The following is a 22,702-nucleotide window of genomic DNA, read 5'->3' as shown; positions in this document are numbered from 1 at the left end:
CAGCCAAGACAGTTGAAACCAGTTCTCTTGAATAAAAAGAATTTTGTGCGATCTTGGCTTTTGAATGGTTCTGAACAATTAAAACAGATCAATCAAGAGTTCACCAAAATGTATAACAATCATTGGGGGACGTGCAGGTGCCATCCCAGTTTACGGAAGGACTGACTGTCCTGATCTCCCCCCCCCCCCTCCCCCCCACCCCCGCGCAAGGAGAAAAAAAGTTGTGGTTCTACGCTGAAGGGTTTGTAAGATGTCAGGCAAATCCAACACCTTCCATGAAAACCCTGACATGATAAGCAAATCAAGTAGTATGTCACATACCTCCAAATAAATCGTGACGTTAAATTAACCAAAGTAATACGAGTAACGAGTGAGCAAATGGAATACCACAGACTAACACAAGAATGCCTAAATGCATGTCATACCTTCCCACCGTGAGACAGACGCAGTTCCGAGGGGAGAAACGAGAGCAGAAGCCGAGAGCAGAACCGTGTTAAGCTGGAAGGCCCTACGATAAGGGACGAACACCCACACCGCCAGTTAACCGCTAGGACCACACCCCAGCCGCAAGTCTTAGTGTGAGACTTTTTCGCGTCCTTTTTACGTCAGGACCACCCCAAGCCCATGTTAAAAGCTAGAGCCCTCCAGAAGAACAGTATAGATCTTACGATAACGCTAAAAGGACCACACCACCCGCAAGTTTTAGCGTGAGACTTTTGCGCGTCTCTGTTATTTTGCAAACTTTAAAAACATTGCCCCACCACGAAACGTATAACGTTTCTCATTGGATAGACAGAATTTTTGTAGGTGGAGCTTAAGGTTAACATTGAGACCCTGATTGGTCAGATGAAAACACAGCCAAATAGTTTTTTAAACCAACTTCGGTAAATTGTAATAAGGAGAAGTTAGGAGCGAGTTGCTTCCGAGATGGCGAGGTGAGTGGAGCTGTGCTGCCCGCCGCCCCCTGACGAACACCGACAAGGTAATAAACGCACGCGATGCCGCATAACAGTGCATAAAGCTTCACTCAGAACTGCAGAATTCTCATCTGTTAAACCCCCTTTTTGCGTAATACTAGTATCGATCGTCAATTAAAACATTTCCTTTTATCAATACTGCAATTTATAAACGATTTTTTATGAGTAGAAAAAAATTTCCAATGGTAAGCTTAACTGCTGAATTGTACCGAATGTGGTGACTGAGAGACCCACGTATATTTTGCATACTGCATCCTACTAGGCTCTGACGCCAAGGCCAAGAATAAAATTGCAAAATAAGGAAGAACTAAAAGCAATGAGGCGCAAATCCTCCCGAAATTAAAGATCACCAGTTTAATATGTATTCGCGATTCAATCCACTTCTGAACCTAGCAACAGCACGCTTGCTTACCAGCTTGCAACCGTCTACTTCTGGGTCTCGCCACCTACTCCCGGCGAATGCTAACCACTTACTGGCTTTGCTCAAGCGGAGCCGAGCCTTCTAAAAATAGGAAATCCTTGAACCCCTTCCACTAAATTTAGTTAGTATTAAGATTCTTTTAAAGGGAGTGCAGTGGAGCTGACGCTGAAATCATTAAGTATTTGGTTATATCGTCGCTAGTGTCACTGAACTCTTCTGAACTCTACATGTCATGTGTGGTCTGGGTCTCCTTACAAGCAACAGGTTCCAGGTCCAAACTAGTCAATTCCCTAAAAAACACGCTCAGAGCGTCGTTGCGCAAAAGTGGTAGGGAGACACGATATAGAACAAACAGACACCACGCAGAATGTTAGACGTTTTCAGCCACTAACTCTGCTCAACTTCGACTATAAAACCTCCATCCGACGCATAAATACTACAATGAAGTCGTCACTGCCGTAGATAATTGGCCCTTATCAAATGAGTGCAGTCCCAGGGCGAGCTATGATAAATGCATTGTATGAATACATGGATATTATATCTGTATCATGTGTTTAGACTTTGGTAAGGCATCTGACCGCATCAACCACCACTTTATACTAAGCATAATGCGAATTGAAGGGGTTCAGCGATAATTTTACTCGGCATATACGCAAACGTATAGTCGTAACACCTTCTAGAATCAAAATTAATGGCCAACTAAGTTCACCGGTCCTGATTAAACAATGTATGCGACGTCATTTCTTAGACTTTCCCGGCGATTTGATGACATCTCGTGGAAATCGGGTTTTCTGCCGGATATCAGCGTCTTCCAAACACGATATTTCGACGTCATTACTTGACGTCTTCATCAGGTGTTCCCTGAGACTGGTCTCAGTCGAAATATCGTGTTTGGAAGACGCTGATATCCGACAGAAAACCCGATTTCCACGAGATGTCAATGAATGCGACAGTGCTACTCCCTTTGTTTGATAATGTGCGGAATAGATATGGAACCATCACTGTTAAACCAGCAACACAGGCTACAAGGTTTACAGATTTCACGCTTATGCTAATTGCGTCAGTGTAATAGTTAACACGAAATCTGAAACTGAATGAGCTTAAGAAATAATCCATGCCTATGTCACTTTTTCTGGCCCCAAGCTCAGTGAACACATATCGAGGATTTTACCTGTCAGACTCCAAATTGAGACTATGAAAATTAACATGGTTACAAAGCGCAGAAAAGACGAACCACTTAGGTAGTATTTTAATGTCCAATCTGCGGAAGATGAAGTTGCCAACTGGGACCATAAACTCAATATATACAGGGCGACTCTCCATAAACATAAAGCTAGAACGTTAAACCGGAACAGAGAGTTCTTTTGATTAACAGCTATGCCCTAAGCAAAATACATCACACTACAGCAGTGTAACCAGTACCCAGGGATACAGCGCACAAGATTTTAGCTGCAGCGTCAACCGTAGTATTGTTGTTGTTGTTGTTGTTGTTGTTGTTGTTGTGGTCTTCAGTCCTGAGACTGGTTTGATGCAGCTCTCCATGCTACTCTATCTTGTGCAAGCTTCTTCATCTCCCAGTACCTACTGCAACCTACATCCTTCTGAATCTGCTTAGTGTAGTCATCTCTTGGTCTCCCTCTACGATTTTTACCCTCCATGCTGCCCTCCAATGCTAAATTGGCGATCCCTTGATGCCTCAGAACATGTCCTACCAACCGATCCCTTCTTCTACTCAAGTTGTGCCACAAACTTCTCTTCTCCCCAATCCGATTCAATACCTCCTCATTAGTTATGTGATCTACCCATCTAATCTTCAGCATTCTTCTGTAGCACCACATTTTGAAAGCTTCTATTCTCTTCTTGTCCAAACTATTTATCGTCCATGATTCACTTCCATACATGGCTACACTCCATACAAATACTTTCAGAAATGACTTCCTGAGACTTAAATGTATAAGACGTTGTATTCCAGTCTTCCATTACAGATCTGCTCCTCCCTCCTCTCCTTCCAACTCCTCCTCTCACATTCTCTATCCACCTACCCCTCTTTCTTTTCTCTGTCCAATCTGCGCCCCCCCCCCTTTCTGTCTGTTCATATCCTCCTCCCCGATCTCTCGGACTGTCTCCCCCCACCCCCCTCCTGCCTCTGACCATTCTACCTCTTTACTTTCTCTGCCAATCCCCTCCTCTCTCCTCTCTCGATTCATCTCCTCCTCTTCCCTTCCTCTGTGCATCTTCTTTTCTTGCACTCTCTCTCCACGTTTACACACTCATCCCAAAAGGAAGCTGGTGGTTCTTACCCCTACAGTATTTCTTTCCAAATTGTAGTTAATATGTGTACCAAACCTGATAGAAATCGTTCTAGCGGTTTAGGATGAGCTTTTTACCTGTGGCTTTGCTCGCATACGCAAATGTCAAATAAATTTCACACATATTTAACGTACTTCACATAAATTTGTATACATATTTCACCTGTATGTCTAGCGAATATCGCCCTGCAGTTTCATTTTCACGACGCGTAATGTTTATAACGTCGTGTTTCCGGAACTACGTACTGTACAATGATATAATTTTGCAAGTGTATCCAGTGGTATATGCGGATAACGTGTGCGAAATGTGTTGTGTATAGAGTTAGTAGTAAAGAAGTAAAAAATTAAAACATCATGCATGAGGCGGCAGTTTCTCATTCATCTCAGCCCTTATGACGTCATATCTCTTGAACCGTGTGTCGAAAAATACATTTTTCTAAGTAAATTTAGCTGCGTACGTGGATACTGTCTGCGAGATGTGTTGCGAACTGAATTAGTACCAACTAAGTAATAGATTGTAACGTCATGCATGATGCGGCAGTTTTTTCTCGTACCTTTGCATTTGACATCATTTCTCCTGAACAATGTGTCGCACAGTGATATAGTTTTGTTGGTACATTCAGCATCACATGTGGATACCCTTTGTGAAAAGCGTTGTGAATAGATTCACTAGCGACGAAGTAATAAATGTAAACGTCTTGCACGATGCAATAGGTTTTCTCGCATTGAGTGTTTATGACGCCGTATCTCCTGAACAAATGTGCAATTATTCAGCTACATTCAGTTATATAAGTGAATACTGCCTGCAAAATGCGTCTCCAATACGGTTGGTAGTAAAGAGATATTCCTCAACAGTGAAAAAGAAGTAAAAAACAAATTTTTTTCCTTTCATAGTTTTGCTGGAGTCGTCAGGAGAGAGAGTTTCTTAATGGTTTGAAATTATGTGTAAACTTTGTTGCAAGTCTCTAAGTGCTCTCATTCTTAAATGCTGGATGACTAACCTGTGGTTACTCTCGCCTTATGGGCTGCAAGGGTTCTTTGTATACACCCCCATCTTTTGACAGGTGGGTGATTCTTATCCCCACAGTGGTTCTTTCCAGACGGTGAATGATATGAGGACACAATCTGGTTAAAATCGGTCCAGTGGTTCAGGACGAGATAAGGAACATACGTACATTTATATATACATAGACACACATATCTATTTCTACAATGTGTATGCAGATGACCTTTACGGCATCATGATATAAAAGATATTGCTTTAAATAATTTGTGTCAGCTATAGCGTAGTGGTTAGAGAGGAAGCCTGTCAACTGAACATAGTATGTAAGATTATTGTACTAACAGACTTTACGGACGATCCGTTTTTGACAGATGACTCTAGTAAATTGTAGATTGTGTTCAAATATATCACTTCCATTTTTAATCTCAGTCTAAAGAAACCTGTTGAAATATATGGGATTTATCAGAAAATATGTGGTAGGTTATTGTTGTTTCCTTCTCAGTTCAGTATTAACAGAAGTAAAGCGCGGGATATGTACCGGTTGGCGGCCTGCGAGCTATTGGTGACGCCAGAAAGGACCGGAATGTACTCCTTGCCTGTTTTAGTTTCTTCTGTTTTCGCTTTATTTTGAGCGGCAGTGGGTCCGCTGTTTAGGTGCGTTGGGGCTACGCCCGCTTGTCGCTGCCTGTTCACGTTCCCTGGTACCAAACGAAATTTATGACTGGATTGAGGATTTTTTTGTGGGCCGGATGCAGCAAATAGCTTGGATGCACAGTCATCGATCGAAATGAAAGTAATTTCAGATGTGTCTCTAGTAAATGCCTTAGAACGGTTGTTGTTTAACTTGTACGCGAATGACCTGTCAGGGAATAATAACAGCAACATTTTGCAGATGATTTGGTTGTCTATAACGAAGTACTATCTAAAAAATGTATAACTGTTCAGTATCGTCTTAAAAAGATATGAGAATGGTGCAAATACGGGAAAGTTCTATCAAAGTTCAGAAATTTAAATGTAAAACTGTGACATATGACCATGACATCGTTCAGTTACAACTGTAGTCAGTGAGATGCGTGTAACAGTTTGCACACGTACGAAATGGAGTGATGACGTAATATCCACCGTGGGCGCCGGGATCGGGCCACAAAGGAGAGGGAGCAGCCGTGTGAAGAAGTGGTCTGGTCCTAGTGGCGTACGCGAGCCGTTGTAAACGGCCAAAGGTGCCAGCCGCGGCTGTAGGGCTAGGATGGGGCGACGCGCCTGGCGCGGGAGGGGCGCTGCGACCAGGGTGCTGGGAAAATACCGGCAGTTTACGAGCGACTCACGCCGCTGTGCGTCCAATGTTGGAATACTGCTCAAGTGTGCAGGGCACGTGCCAGATAACAGTAGTAGGGGATAGTGAATGTATACAGGAAGAAGAGTGCCACCGGCGGTCAGAGATTGCTTTGTCCCACTGGAGATTGTCACGGAGATGTTGAGAAATGAAAGTGTCGCAGTCTGGAAGATAGGCGGCAATGACCCCGCGCATGCCTACTTACAAAGTGCCAAGGAACAGGAGTGCTAAGTGCTGAGTCTAGAGAAAAGCCACCAGCCCACCGCGTATCACTGCTGCAAGGGCAGAGTGAAGGTGAGGTCTGACTGACGCATGTAAGCCGTCATTCGTACCCTCTGCTGCGTTCTTCATAGCAATTTGCTCAATATATACGAGGAGAAGGTGGAAAGTGATGCCTCGGAATTTTTTATGTTGAAGACTCTTAAAGCGTTAGAAATGAAACAAGCGTTATTAACAATCTACATCTTTGTTCTTCATGTCTATATATTTATTTCTTCCAACAGGAGACCAGTTTGTTGATACCGTCGTTGTAGAATGTTTCAGTTTGTTGATGAAGCCTCAGCCTCACATCTGCTTGCGCTGCTTCATCACTGTCGAAGTGAAGTCCTCGAAGGTGTTCTTTAAGTTCTGGAAACAGATGACAGTCGCGACAGTATGGAGGACGATGGAGGACAGTGAACATAAGACGTCGGGTTGTTATAGATGTACCAGTGCTGGTGTATGGTCTGGCATGTCAGGTGCAGGAGAGGGTGCTACTTGCTTGGACTATTTACATTCGAAAGTCGATCATAGGACACAGTTTTTCGAACACTGACGTAGTTATGTTACACACTGCCATGTTACACAACACTGTTCAGAGCCCTGTTAACGGCAGAGGGCAGCAAATAGCAGGTGCGTACACTAAGTAGTGAAACATATTTTTCTCGGCCATTGTCTGTTTAAAAAGTGCGGAATTTGTTGTGGGACATCGTGGAATATTCCCGCATGAGCACCTGTAGTTTCGTGAAGTTCCGATATGTGGCTGCTCTGTGCCAAGCCTTCGAAATGGCGTCTGTAGCGGAGGGGCATTCCGAGCAGAGAGCTGTCGCTGATTTTCTTTTGACGCAAAACCAGGACATCGCAGATATTTTTATGCGCTTACGGAATGTCTACGGAGGCCTGGCGGTGATCAAAGACACGGTGAGTCGTTGGGCACGGCGTCTGCCATCTGTCATCATTGCCAACGGCCTTGCCGCAGTGCTAACACCGGTTCCCGTCAGATCACCGAAGTTAAGCGCTGTCGGGCTGGGCTAGCACTTGGATGGGTGACCATCCGGTTTGTCCAGCGCTGTTGGCAAGCGTCGTGCACTCAGCCCTTGTGAGGCAGTGTGAGGAGCTACTTGATTGAGAAGTAATGGCTCCAGTCACGAAAAGTGACAACAGGCGGGAGAGTGGTGTGCTGACCACATGGCCCTCCATATCTTCATCCAGTGATGCCTCTGGGCTGAGGATGACACGGCGGCCGGTCGGTACCGTTGGGCCTTGCAAGGCCTGTTCGGACGGAGAGACTTTTTTTCTGTCATCATTGCAACAAGGTAACGCTAACCTGTTCGATCTGACACGTGCCGGCTAGCCGCACACAACTGTGCCACCCTCAGCAGATTGAAGAAATGTGTCCAGCGTGTTCCTCGCCACAGAAATGCAAATGAACTTCTCATCGAGGCATCACAGAAGTCTGCGCACGCCAGAGAAGCTGATAACACTTTATGGGACTCTCTTTCCACTTTCACTGTAGACTCCTATCCGCCTGGCCCAATGAACGATGCACTGCATCGGAAGCAGAACCTGGATGCTTGGGACGTTACTGACGCGGCAGTGCGTTGGCTGCGACGTCGACCATTGGAGTGGTACCATGTGGGCGTACAGGCGCTCCCAGTAAGGCGGCGTAAGGCTGCCGCGTTGAATGGGCGCTATGTCGAAAAACAGTGTGTTGTAGGCAAACGAGTGGGAAATAATATGGTGTATTGGAATACTGAATAAAACCGACTCGTTGTCAGAAAAAAATTGTTGCATTCTTACTGAACGCCCATCTTATGTGGGCATGATGAATAAAGATGTAGACTGTTAATAATGTTGTTTGTATAAAAAGATTTAAGATTTTTTCGTAAAAATGTGAAGGCATTACTTTTCAGCATTTCCTAGTATATAGCTGTAGACATGGTGTTTAGGGACAGTTGTCGCTTAGACTGCGCAGTAGGTGTTCCGGCCGAAAGTAGGCACCTAAATAGAGTGGTTGCTCCAGTACTAATACTGACTTTGATGAAGTTAGTCAGTTTCCTGCATCCTATGTAGAGCGGATTTGCAACAACAGACTATTGAGGGGAATGTCTGTAGAGACGTACTGCCTTGCAGATTAAGTGGTTGACTTCCTTTTTTATGTTTTAGGGACAATCACACAAGCGTTTCGCAGTGACATAATTGGTTAACAGCAGCCGCTGCTTGCAGCAGGTGCCTTTAGTCAGAAGATGGCTGGTCAGAGCTCGACATTGTGGCTTGTTCAGGTAATTGTCTGGAAAAATATTAAAAGAACGTACGGGTAGGGTTACAAATAATATCATCCATTATCTCAATGAAAATAGGTTACCAAGTTTTGAAGGTGGAATGCTCGAGATGTCTCGGAGACAAAGTAGGTACGGGGTGTGCGACTGACCTGCACTATCCAGTAGGTGTCCCAGTAGTAGTACTCGCGGAAGCGGCCGCCCGGCACGACGAAGCCGTTGGGCACGTAGATGAGCGAGTAGCGGTCCGGGTTGCGGCGCACGTCGTCGGGCACGCGGCGCGCCAGCTGCGGCCACTCGCCGTTCAGGTAGGCCGCCCAGTCGCGCAGCCGGCTGTCCGCGATGCGGCTCAGCAGCTGCGGACACAGGCGAGCAGTGCGGCCGCAGTCCACCTCTCATCACCATTACTCCAACACTAGCTCCGTGTCACCGCTGCATCACGTTTCATGTAACACTTGACTCAGTGCTTCTAGCCTAGTACTGTTTGAAATACACTCCTGGAAATTGAAAGAAGAACACCGTGAATTGATTGTCCCAGGAAGGGGAAACTTTATTGACACATTCCTGGGGTCAGATACATCACATGATCACACTGACAGAACCACAGGCACATAGACACAGGCAACAGAGCATGCACAATGTCGGCACTAGTACAGTGTATATCCACCTTTCGCAGCAATGCAGGCTGCTATTCTCCCATGGAGACGATCGTAGAGATGCTGGATGTAGTCCTGTGGAACTGCTTGCCGTGCCATTTCCACCTGGCGCCTCAGTTGGACCAGCGTTCGTGCTGGACGTGCAGACCGCGTGAGACGACGCTTCATCCTTTCCCAAACATGTTCAATGGGGGACAGATCCGGAGATCTTGCTGGCCTGGGTAGTTGACTTACACCATCTAGAGCACGTTGGCTGGCACGGGATACATGCGGACGTGCATTGTCCTGTTGGAACAGCAAGTCCCCTTGCCGGTCTAGGAATGGTAGAACGATGGGTTCGATGACGGTTTGGATGTACCGTGCACTATTCAGTGTCCCCTCGACTATCACCAGAGGTGTACGGCCAGTGTAGGAGATCGCTCCCCACACCATGATGCCGGGTGTTGGCCCTGTGTGCCTCGGTCGTATGCAGTCCTGATTGTGGCGCTCACCTGCACGGCGACAAACACGCATACGACCATCATTGGCACCAAGGCAGAAGCGACTCTCATCGCTGAAGACGACACGCCTCCATTCGTCCTTCCATTCACGCCTGTCGCGACACCACTGGAGGCGGGCTGCACGATGTTGGGGCGTGAGCGGAAGACGGCCTAACGGTGTGCGGGACCGTAGCCCAGCTTCATGGAGACGTTTGCGAATGTTCCTCGCCGATACCCCAGGGGCAACAGTGTCCCTAATTTGCTGGGAAGTGGCGGTGCGGTCCCCTACGGCACTGCGTAGGATCCTACGATCTTGGCGTGCATCCGTGGGTTGCTGCGGTCCGGTCCCAGGTCGACGGGCACGTGCACCTTCCGCCGACCAATGGCGACAACATCGATGTACTGTGGAGACCTCACGCCCCACGTGTTGAGTAATTCGGCGGTACGTCCACCCGGCCTCCCGCATGCCCACTATACGCCCTCGCTCAAAGTCCGTCAACTGCACATACGGTTCACGTCCACGCTGTCGCGGCATGCTACCAGTGTTAAAGACTGTGATGGAGCTCCGTATGCCACGGCAAACTGGCTGACACTGACGGCGGCGGTGCACAAATGCTGCGCAGCTAGCGCCATTCGACGGCCAACACCGCGGTTCCTGGTGTGTCCGCTGTGCCGTGCGTGTGATCAATGCTTGTACAGCCCTCTCGCAGTGTCCGGAGCAAGTATGGTGGGTCTGACACACCGGTGTCAATGTGTTCTTTTTTCCATTTCCAGGAGTGTATTTATTGTGTGTCGGTATACTGCCTCGGCACAAAAATAGCTGTTCAACCCACACTACAAACTAATCACTTGTCACATCAGATTGATCCGCGACTGTTTTCCCGTTCAGGAACCGAGGCCTTGTGCTACACCAAACCTGGGCCCACTACCCTGCTGTGTTGGCCAGCTGCGCTCTGCCAGAGGCCGTTCTGTTGCGACTTGCACCTAACATCTGTCCTAGTCGGCCCCATTGTGGTTTTTGTGGTACCTGGATTCATTCCATTCTATATTGCTCTCTTCTGTTTATAATTTTCATACAAAGAACTCAGAAGTATCGTTACTTTTGAAATATGCACTATGTGATCAAAAGTATCCGGACACCTGGCTGAAAATGACTTACAGGTTCGTGGCGCCCTCCATCGGTAATTCTCGAATTCAATATGGTGTTGACCCACCCTTAGCCTTGATGACAGCTTTGCCAGTCAGGCGCTGGAAGGTTTCTTCGGCAATGCCAACCCATTCTTCACAGAATGCTGCACTGAGGAGAGGCATCGATATCGGTCGGTCAGGCCGGCCACAAAGTCTGCGGTCCATAGCATCGCAAACGTGTTGTGTAGGATTCAGGTCACGACTCTCTGCAGGCCAGTCCATTACAAGGATGTTATTGTCATGTAATCACTCCGACACAGGCCGTGCATTATGAACTGGTGCTCGACTGTGTTGAAAGATGCAGTCGTCATCACCGAACTGCTCTTCAACAGTGGGAAGCAGAAGGTGCTTAAAACATCAGTGCAGACCTGTGCTGTGATAGTGACACGCAAAACAACAGAGGGTCCAAACCCCCTCCATGAAAAACTCGACCACAGCATAACACCACCGCCTCCGAATTTTGCTGTTGGCACTACATACGCTGACAGATGCCGTTCACCGCGCATTCACCATACCCACACCGTGCCATCGGATCGCCACATTGTGTATCGTGATACGTGACTCCACACAACGTTTTTCCACTGTACAATCGTCCAATGTTTACGCTCTTTACAAGAAGCAACGCGTCGTTTGCCCTTTACCAGCGTGATGTGTGTCTTATGAGCAGCCACTCTAACATGAAATCCAACTTTTCTCACCTCCCGCCTAACTGTTCTAGTACTTGCAGTGGATCCTGATGCACTTTGGAATTCCTGTGGGATGGTCTGTATAGATGTCTGCTTATTACACATTACGACCCTCTTCAACTGTCGGCGGTCTCTGTCAGTCAGCAGACCAGTTCGGTCTGTAAGCCTTTGAGCTGTACGTGTCTCTTCACGTTTCCACTTCACTATAACATCGGAAACAGTAAACCTAGGGATGTGTAGGAGTGTGGAAATCTCGCATACAGACGTATGACACAAGTGACACTCAATCACCTGACCACGTTCGAAGTCCGTCAGTTATGCGGAGCACTCCATTCTGCTTTCTCACCATGTCTAATGGCTACCGAGGTCGCTGATATGGAGTACCTGCAGTAGGTGGCAACACAATGCACCTAATATGAAAAACTTATGTCTTTGGGGGTGTCCGGTTGCTTTTGATCACCTACTATAATTTGTGTAAGTAACTATGATGTGTGCCGTCCTGTAACAAATAAAAGTCGCTGTTAACATATTTTTATTTAATTTTTCTAAGTTTAATATAAAATTAAAACGTCTGAAATAAATATTTTATGGTATAACGTAAATTTCTGTATTATAATTATAGTAATGAGTGTACAAAAGATCAGTCTGTTGCTGTGGTGACTGGAAGTGACGTGGCGCCCATTGTTGCTTTCAGCACCTTACAAGCACAGAAAGTGAATTTTTTGGGAAAGAAAGGGTTGAAACTATAGACATTAGAGACACTGAGAACGATCTTTTGTATGAAGCTGATGTGGGGAAACAAAATGATCTGTACAGTCCCTATTTTTTATGTTCAAATTGAGCTTTGGGAACGTAATTACTTGGTTGCCACATGAAATTTAATTTTAGAAATCTGCAAAACTGAGGAAGAAAATTAGAAAGGGAATTTTTTTGTGAAAGGCCAATTATAGAAATAAAAATAAGAAATGCGACTGCGAGGTATAACGAAATTGTAAATATGTAGGTTTTGTTATCGTTTTAAGGTTAGCCATATAAAATTTTCAAGTAGTTGTTCAGTGCGAATTTTAGGAAAGAGTCGATCACCCATAAAGAAATCCGCATATAGGACGCTAGTGTGGCCCATTATTGAGTACTGTTCGAGTGTTTGGGATTCATGCGAGGTCAGACTAAATTAAGACATCGAAGTAATTCACAGGTGGGCTTCTAGATTTGTTACTGGTAGGTTTGAACAACACACGAGTGTTACGGAGATGATTTGGGAATTCAAATGGGAATCCCTGGAGAGAAGGCGACGTTCTTTTAGAAAAAACACTTTTGAAAAAATTTAGAGAACCGGCATTTGAGGCTGAGTGCCAAACGATTCTACTCCCGCTAATATACTGCGCGTGAGGACCACGAAGCTGAGATACGAGAAATTAGGGATCATATCGAAGCATATAGATAATCGTTTTTCCTTTGCTTTATTTAAGAGTGGAACAGGAACGGAAATGACAAGTGGTGGTTCAGGTTACCCTCCGCCACGCACTGTACGGTGGCTTCTGGAGTATCTATGTAGATGTAGATTTTAATATTGGGCATTGACTGTATTACAAAAGTCAGAGCTGGGCTTCACTGGGACGCTAAAGAATTACTATTTACTAATCTATGAGCAAAGAAGTGTCACAAACAAAGCTAGCTATTGTAAACTGTGCCAATAATAATCATCAAATGAGGGATATAACGTTTTATGGAAGAGTGTTTGTGTTGTTTAATTAATTAAACCACATGGGGAATCAATTACAAAAAAAATAGCTGTTGAAAGAGAACATAAAAAATCGAAAGTTGGGGTTTTACAGAAACAAGTGACAGGAAACATAACAACCCATTTTTAGTTGTGTCCAAGAAAGATGAGGTGTTAGACTCATTTTCAACATGACTTTTGAACAAATTTCTACACAGAGAAAAATGACCATCCAGTGTGTGTAAATGAACTTCTTCATAAGACTTGAGTGTGCACAATATATGCCTATCCTTGTCCTTACTTCAAGTTTTCATTGTGTTTCATTACAACCAGGATGTAGGATGTACAGAGCTTGTCTATTTGGTGGAAAATCATACCAGAATTTGTTGTACCATCTGAGTTTCAGCGGAAGAATTTATTAGAAGTCTGGATCTTGTTTGAGGCAACAGGTTATTTCAAAGTTAAATATCTATATAGATGATATTGTCTTCTTCTTCTTCATTTCCTTCATTTAGTGTTCAACCCTGATGTTGACTTGCAGCAGAGTGCCATTCTTGTTTTGTTTTGGCCTTCATCATCATTTCCACATACATGTTACATCCAACATCATTCATGATCTGTTGCATGTATGATATCCTTGGTTGCCCCTGCCGATTCCTTCCCTCAATAGCTCCTTCTGCTATTGTTCCACTGATGTTGTTGTCACTTAGGATGTGCCATACAAGATTGTCTCTTCTTCTTTGGATGTGCATTCACAAGTATCTGGTTTCCTGTTTTCTTCTAAGCACCTCTTCATTTGTTACTTTATCTCTCCACCTGATCTTCATCATCCTTCTATAGCACCACATCTCCAGGGCCTCTAGCCATCTTCTATCTTCTCTTCCCACTGTCCAAGTTTCACATCCATATAGGCGATTGTGGGTGAAGAACTGGAGGAAGAAATTGTTGGCAAATATGGACTTGGAAGAAGAAATGAAAGAGGAAATCGACTAACCGAGTTCACTCGAGGCTCCAGTTAGTTGTTGCAAACACACCTTTCCAGCATCGCAAATGAAGGATATACTCATGCAAGGCCCCTGGAGACTGAGGAGACAGTAAGTAGATCGATTACATTCTAGTGAAGATATGTTTTAGGAACCAGGTAAAAATAGCAGGACCTATCCATCTGCAGACATAGGCAGTGACCATAACCTGGTCCTGATGAACTGTACATTCAGACTGAAATGTGTCAAGAAGAAGACCATAAAACTTAAATGGGAATTATAAAAATTGAAAACCTAGGGAATGGCAAAGTGCTGTCTCACCAAACAGGTAATGTATCTAAAAATTTTCAACATGATGGAGTAACTGAAAACTGTGATCAAATTAAATCTGGTATAGACAAAGCCGCAGAAAAGATAGTTGGAAAGCTCAACCCAAAAACAAGAGGAAATGGATTAAGCGCAGATGTTATTGAGCTTATATGAAACAGGAGAGCTTATTATGAAACAGGAGACTATACAAAAATGCAACTGTGAAATCATGGATTGAACACTGCATGCTATTAAGAGGGATCTACAAAAAATGAGGGAAGATGGATCACTTTGAAATTAGAGACATGCAAATTTAGTGTGAAAGAACTACAATTTGTAGCTTACTCTGTTTCTGAGAGTGGGATTTTGCTTTATATAAGATAACTGTAGCCATAGCAAAATTCCCTGTTCCCAAGAATAAGAATCAGTCCAAATCAGTTTTTGGATTATATGGATTTTACAGACAATTTGTTAGTAACAAAGAGCTACATGACCCAAATTTGGGTAACTTGTTGAAGAAGAATAGCATTTGGGCGTGGGATGGTAAATGTCACCAGAAATTTGACAAAATAAATGCTCTGAGGGCTACACTTTTGTAAAAAAAAGGACAAGGACGGTTTTTAATAAGTTCAATGCTTTTGGAAGTCACATACTGATAAATAATTTCTGTCACTACTTGAGGACTTTAACAACTTAGAAAAATATACTTCTGGGTCAAAAAATGATTGTTTATTTTATCTATAAAGCATTAAGCTACTTGTAAGAATGTAGACATTACAATGTAGGGTGACCAACTGGTCACATATTTGCAGTATTTTAATTGGAATGTAAGAAGCATATAAAATACGAAGAAAATATAGTCATTGACCCATAATTTAGATTACTATTGGAGTAATCAAAAGAGCAATGATGGGGAAAATGCAAAAGACCATAAAATTTTTTACCAAAAAGGAGGTAAAAAGAAGAAACAGAAACGTGAAACTATTGTAATGTATAATGACAAAAGAAGGGATCATAACTATGATCAGAATGGGAAACTGGTGTACAGCTATATGGTGAAAAAGAGGTATGAAAAAGTAGACCAATATTACGAAATTTCTAAGGAGACGCTTTACAGAAGAACTAGTTTACCTATTAATGGTTGGAAGATATGTTGGCCGGAGCAGTTTATTGATACTTTAGTTAAGTATGTGGACGAAAATGTGAGGATGTAGGGTATTAAAATGTAAACAGACAATTTTAGGAGATGTCTATTTCTACAACGTTGCAAGCAGAGTGAGAAAGAGACTTATTATTTTTCAGATGGTTAAAGTTAGCAACTAAACTTGTAGACAATTTGTGCCCTACATCCTACCTGATAAGTAAATGGACTTCATAGCTATAGACACACAGGGTGAACCAAATGTGTACTCTCAGACAACACAGAAAGATATCTTACATGTTAATGGTGCAAAAATGCCTCCAAGAATATTTTGTGGAGTGCATATTTTCGATAGAAAACAGACTTCAGTGGCAGACAATTTGGAAACAGTTTAATCACATGTGTGACAAGTACCTTCATACAATATTGTGTAGCTGTGCTGTCCAGCTAGTGCACTGGGTAGAGTTTTGCGCTAGAATACTTAAGATAAACAGTTTTATTCCAAGTTTAGGTGTGATTTTTTGTTTTATTATTTTAGACTGTGTTATTTAGTATTTGGCATCTTAACTGACACACTGCACTTACAGCAATTCTTATACAAAACACATGATATTAATTAAAAATAATACTGTAATGGGAGCACTATCATTTTTATTATTCCATATTTAAAGATGTGTTTTGCCGTTAAATATTTACTCTGGTCTCTTCCACAGGCTACACCCCTTCATAGTCAGCACAGCTTCTCTTTCCTTCTGTCACACTTCTTCTTCCAAAGTAAAAAAAAAAAAGTACTTGACACTCTTACTCTTGGTCTATATCTGTCCCTTTATCCTAGTTATCTCCTGTGCAACCATGAAAATTAGAAACCATCATTGTCTAAGTGTTATGTTTCACACTAATTCATCAACAACATTCGAAACCAGTTTCTAGCATACCCTCTTGCTAAGGTTCTATCGATTAATACCAGCTATAATGTAGCCTCTTTCATGTCCTTTACATTTCTTTGGGACATAATGTCACCATATAATGAAACTGATTAACGAGAACTATCGTTGTTTACTAAACAACACAATACAGTACTCTAGCATACAACATGATCCATTAACATTTAAAATGTGGAATGTTTTATTCCAAGTTTAGGTGTGATTTTTTATTTTATTGTTTTAGACTGTGTTATTTAGTATCTGATTTCTTAACACTGCACTTACAGTAGGTCTTATACAAAACACATGCAATTATTTCAAAATAATGCTCTAATGAGTATCTGTCAAAACTGATAAAGTGTAATAATATTTATCGACTGAAAAACATATAAAATAGTTTTTAAAAATCTATATTTATAGCTTACATCATGTAGCTTATATCATGTACATATATGTATGAACATGGAATGTGTCTATAGAGTGTACCTGCACCTAAATATTTCTGGTTCTACAGTGTTGTACTGATTCTGCCATTTGTTTGTTAAATTCATTCTGTGGAAATTTTTGTTAACATATAACATTATTATTATTATTATTATTATTATTATTATTATATTATTGAAACATTTATAAAACATAATCTCCGAAAAACGTGTGAATTAAATCAAAATTGTTTGTTTCTGTCTTCGAAAGTACTGGAATTTTTAATTGTAGCATCTATGGAACGAAGTTTATTTATATTATGACTGGCATGTTTTAGTAATAAGTTGTAAGTTCGACATTCTGTCTTTTGGATGTGACTGAAAAGACATGTAATGTGAATCACTGAATAAAAAAGTGGAAGAATTAATTCAACAGCATGTGACAGTTCATTTAATGATGCATATTGAGCTAAACAGAAACCTGAAATAGTTTTTGCAGACAGGATCTACCTACTATAAAGATTATGCCAACAGAGAGAATGACTGCTTATGGACAACCAATACAACATAAGTAAGAAAAAAGTTAATTCTTTATAATGACAGTTTAAACTCATGGAAAATGTAACTTTTTGTCTTATTTGTTCTCAAGACGTAACAAAATGTGCTGCAGACAACATCATGGAAGGTGTTTTTGGAAAAAAAAATTGTAAATTGTGAATTCGATGTAGTAAAGTAAGAGGCACATTATTATCAGTAGAGGCAGCAAACCGCTTCACAGATGGTTATCAAACTCTTATATTTTTTATTGTCATACTGTAAAGACTAATTATGTTTTTCAGATTCAAATCTCTTATTATTATTGTTATTATTATTGGGTATGGGGATAGATGCCTGGAAAATATGGTCTGTTATTGCTAGGGAACAGGAATAATGCCTATCAAGAGTGGGCAAGTTGGGTTGAATACTGCAAAACAGAAGCTGCGTTTCTACAGATTGTGACTCAAACAAAAAGCTGACTAATTGCTGGAATCATGACTGAGATCTTCATAAGCTACATGACCCCTCTTAAGAATCATTAATTATTTGTCATAATTCAGTTTCTCCAAAAGCTCTCCCAAAAAGTCATGAAAACCATTATATCTTTGACTTTGCCTTGGAATGTGTTGGTACTTAAACTTCAGTTTAAAAAATACGAAATTAGTCCCCATAACTTTGTACATAAATACACCACCAAAAACAGCCTGTAAAATGGCTTGTGCGTATTATGAACAGTGGTCCACATCCACAATAAAGTGTTTTTAAGCACTTTTCCACTGACAGGAATGAGTTATGAACAAAGTAATGTCGTTTACATGCTCTACTGCAGAGCCATACACATATTGTACCTTCTTTTTGGGTTTGTCGTAAAATGCATGGACAATAGTAAGCTATACAGAAACGCCAAATATGTCGACAGTTTTTGTCTCTTGGTGATTCTGATCACTGGACTGGAGTTGCCACTCGTGAATATGATGCTAGGTATCCTAGTCTACTTCATATAGACAAAAATGTGTTTTGTCATTTGGAGCTTCAGCTTATCCCTCCAACATAACCGAATACAGGTCGTCCATGTCTAAGCCATACTCCAGCTAACAAAGAAGCCATTCTAGAAGCTGTACACCAGGAACCCCAGTGAAACACATGTGTGGTGGTGAGGCAACTGCATGTCTCAACACTGTCAAGTTGGGGATGCCCCAGGGATCAGTGTTGGGGCCACTCCAGTTCCTTCTTTATATAAATGATTTGCCCTCTAGTATTATGGGTAACTCTAAAATATTTCTGTTTGCTGATGACACTAGCTTGGTAGTAATGGATGTTGTGTGCAACAGTGGCTCGGTTTCAAATAGTGCAGTACATGACCTCAGTTCATGGCTTGTAGAAAATAAACTACTGACGTTTTAATTTCACAGAACTGGCATATGATTAGTGAAACTGAACAGTTCAAATTTCTAGGTGTTCAGATAGACAGTAAGGTGTTGTGGAAATCCCACGTTCAGGATCTTGTTCAAAGGCTTAATACTGCGATTTTTGCTATTCGAACGGTATCAGAAGTGAGTGATACTTCGACACTGAGTTTGTTAAGGATTTATACTCATCTGCACTGTCAAAAACATTGGGTACATCATTAGATGATATTTTAGGTTTTGTACTCGTGTGAAATTGAATCACTGGAGTTTGTGTTTTTCGTATAGACAAGTAGAAATTAAATATTGTTGTGGAAATTAATACTTTGTGTTTCAGTTTTTGATATGTCTAGGACCTATGTTCCTCCAAGTACAATCAGTGTAGTCTATAAATCCCTTACAATCATTGAGATACGCCAGAGAGCCAGCCACGACAAAACCATTCCACCTGGCGTACAAGATACAGGAGTCAGGTGATATACCCTCAGATTTGAAGAAGAACATGACTCCAGTTCGAAAGATCACAGGTGGTGACAGGTGCAAGGATACTATGGTATAGTAGTGGGCCCAAATTTGGTCACCTTAGAAGATCAGGACATGTATAAGCCCTCGGAGGTTATGGAAATTTTTGAATTTATTCTGCACTTGCAGAAAACTTACAGTTAAATTATTATAACATACTAAGCCAGTATTTAACGTGAACGATAGCGCTGTAAAAACAGAAGTTCAAAATGAAGTGTTTTCAATTTCGTCCGCCATAAAGCTTCTCAAAAATATAATTAATTTAAATGTATTTTTCCATTATAACAATGCCGAACAATATCACTAGGAGGGCATGAATGAACCTTGTTTTCAAGCTATGTCGCATATGAGTGTATGTCTCGGTAGATGAAGAGCATGTTTTGGGATAACAAACCAGGCATTTTGTACAACGAATCCATTTCTCTCCACTTTCATTTTTCTACAGGAAAAAGGAAAATATGTGAAAACAGAAACAAAAAGGAATTTTTAGTAACAATTCCAAGTTTCGTCCCTGGGACGAAAACAGTAATTGCAAATTGGGTCGAAATTAGAAATATCCCAGAGATTTATTATAATCGCCGCTAGGCGAACGTAGGCGAAACCATTGACAATAGTGATTAGACACCAGAAACGTACGACTGAAAGGAAGCCCAGTATTTGAACACAAACTAGTGCTCACTAGGAATGGCAGGCTGTTGATTTGACTAGTACAGTAACTCGCATCAGTGCAAAAAGATGAATTCCCGTGTATACGGGAAGTAAGCTCCATGAAGGGGACTCTTTCAAGAAAACAATAACTGAGATCACGCATGCGCACGCAGTTATACACTGAATAGAGAAAGAAACTGATACACCTGCCTAATATCGTTTAGGGCTGCCTAATATCGTGTAAGGCCCCCGCGAGCACGCGGAAGTGCCGCAGTGCGACGTGGCATGGACTCGTCTATGTCTGAAGTAGTGCTGGAAGGAACTGAGACCAGGAATGCTACAGAGCTGTCCATAAATTCGTAAGAGTACGAGGGGTGGAGATCTCTTCTGAAGATCACATTGCAAGGCATCCCATATATGCTCAATAATGTTCATGTCTGGGAAGTTTGGTGGCCAGCGGAAGTGTTTAAACTCAGGAGAGTGTTCCTGGACCCACTCTGTAGCAATTCATAACGTGTGGGGGTGTCGCATTGTCCTGCTGCAATTTCCCAAGTCCGTCGGAATGTGCAGTGGACATGAATGGATGCAGGTGATCAGACAGGATGCTTTTATACATATCAGAATAGTATCTAGACCAATCAGGGGTCTAATAGCACTCCAACTTGTCACGCTCCGCACCATTACAGACCCTCCACCAGCTTGAACAGTCTCCTGTTGACATTCTGATGTCTCCACACCCGTACACGTCCATCCGCTCGATACAATTTGAAACGAGACTCGTCTGACCAGGCAACATGTCATCAAAAGACCAGTCTCGAAGATGATGGGCCCAGGCGAGGCGTAAAGCTTTGTGTCGTGCAGTCATCATAGGTATACGAGTGGCCTTCAGCTCCGAAAGCCCATATCGATGATGTTTTATTCAATGGTCCGCAAGTTGACACTTGTTAACGGCCCAGGATTGAAATCTGACGCAAATTTGCAAAAGGATTGCACGTCTGTCACGTTGAACGATTTTCTTCAGTCGTCGTTGGTGACGTTCTTGCAGGGACTTTCTCAGGACGCAGCGATGTCGGAGATATGATGTTTTATCGGATTCCTGCTACTCAACGGTACACTCGTGAAGTGGTTGTACGGGAAAATTCCCACTTCATCGCTACCTCGGAGATGCTGTGTCCCATCGCTCGTACGCGACTATAACACAATGTTCAAACCCACTTAAATCTTGATAACCTTCCTGTGTAGCAGCAGTAAACTGATCTAACGACACCTGTTGTCTTATGAAGGCATTGCCGACCACAGTGCCGTATTCTGCGTATTTACATAATTCTGTATTTGAATATGCATCCCTATACCAGTTTCTTTGGCGTTTCAGCGTATATATCTTACCGACTGTGGAAACCAGAGATTTGCACGGCGAGGAAACGGGGAGCGTGAGCCCGCCCGCGCGCTCGCTGCCAGCAGTGCACTCACCGCGGGCTTGCTGTGCCAGTCGGGCAGCGTCCAGTTGAGCAGCTGGCCGCCCTCCTCGAAGTTGTCGGCGACGAAGCGCGCGATCGCCGCGCGGCCCGGCTGGCCGTCCTGCGCCGCCATGAACGCCTCGAAGTTGGCCAGCGTCTGCGCGGGCGCCTGCCGCTGCTTCATGTCCACGAACGTCTTGGAGTCGTCGAAGAGCTGCGCCATCTGCACGGTGTGCAGCAGCTCGCCCTGGCAGTACACCTCGCTGCAAACACGGCACACCAGTACAGCTACGCGTCGCCAGTATTCCACACCAGACGTGCCTCTTCTCGTACTACAGGCCAGCTTACAAGCGCAGATATGGAGTGGTTATAATTAGGGCTGTAGTTATCGTACGACAGTGAAACTTGCTAGATTTTCTAGTACATTAATGCGGAACCGGTTAACACTCGAAAAAAATTACTTCAAATTTTGGCCACCACGTGCAGATCTGGCACTGTGAGCGAATGAAAGATGAATATAAATCTTTCTGTATTTAGTGGATTAGGGGCAGAAGGGATCAAATAAGTGAGAAACGCATAATGTCGATTTTGTTATTAACTACTGCTTACACAATTTGTTCGGTACAAACACTGTAGATGTCAACGAGTCTCTGTACGTCCCCAATTTGCAGCAAGTGGCCAAAGCTGGAACAATTTTGTTCCAGTGTAAAATGGTTCCACATTAATGCATTAGCATATCTTCCGAATTTTGCTGCCGTACGATAATTAAAGACCACAACAGACCTCTGTGAGTAGCAGAAGTTTAATTGCAATCGCAAACATTTATACACTGTTCAGCAGGATTATGGGAACTCGAATTTAGGTGTCTGCCATAACCCATTGAGGATTGGGTATGTTACCAAATTATACGTCATCTTTCACAAATTAAGTACACAACAAAATACCGTTGCATCCTTGCTCATTTACATAACAAGAACTGGTCTCACCGGAGTCTAAAACAAAGTGGAAACAATAGTTCATCCCATCATCCCGGTTGATTTACACT

General features: G+C 42.9%; 1 protein-coding gene and 1 pseudogene across 2 annotated transcripts in view; one reads left to right on the top strand and one right to left on the bottom strand.

The window, feature by feature from the left end:
* Window positions 1-22,702, bottom strand: part of LOC126273150 (trehalase-like) — a 260,073-nt gene that overhangs the window by 148,708 nt on the left and 88,663 nt on the right. For both annotated transcript variants that reach the window (XM_049976602.1, XM_049976603.1), the window contains exons 2-3: window positions 21,671-21,920; window positions 8,733-8,936 (exon numbers count right to left, since the gene is read on the bottom strand). In XM_049976602.1, the coding sequence (XP_049832559.1) occupies window positions 8,733-8,936; window positions 21,671-21,920 (454 nt within the window). The remainder of the gene's footprint in view (window positions 1-8,732; window positions 8,937-21,670; window positions 21,921-22,702) is intronic.
* On the top strand, window positions 7,262-7,379 carry LOC126274339 (5S ribosomal RNA; annotated as a pseudogene).

This window comes from Schistocerca gregaria, chromosome 5 (assembly GCF_023897955.1).
Source record: "Schistocerca gregaria isolate iqSchGreg1 chromosome 5, iqSchGreg1.2, whole genome shotgun sequence".
In the NCBI taxonomy this organism is placed as follows: domain Eukaryota; kingdom Metazoa; phylum Arthropoda; class Insecta; order Orthoptera; family Acrididae; genus Schistocerca; species Schistocerca gregaria.
The sequence above is the reverse complement of the archived record's forward strand: the minus strand, read 5'-3'. Positions and strand labels throughout refer to the sequence as shown.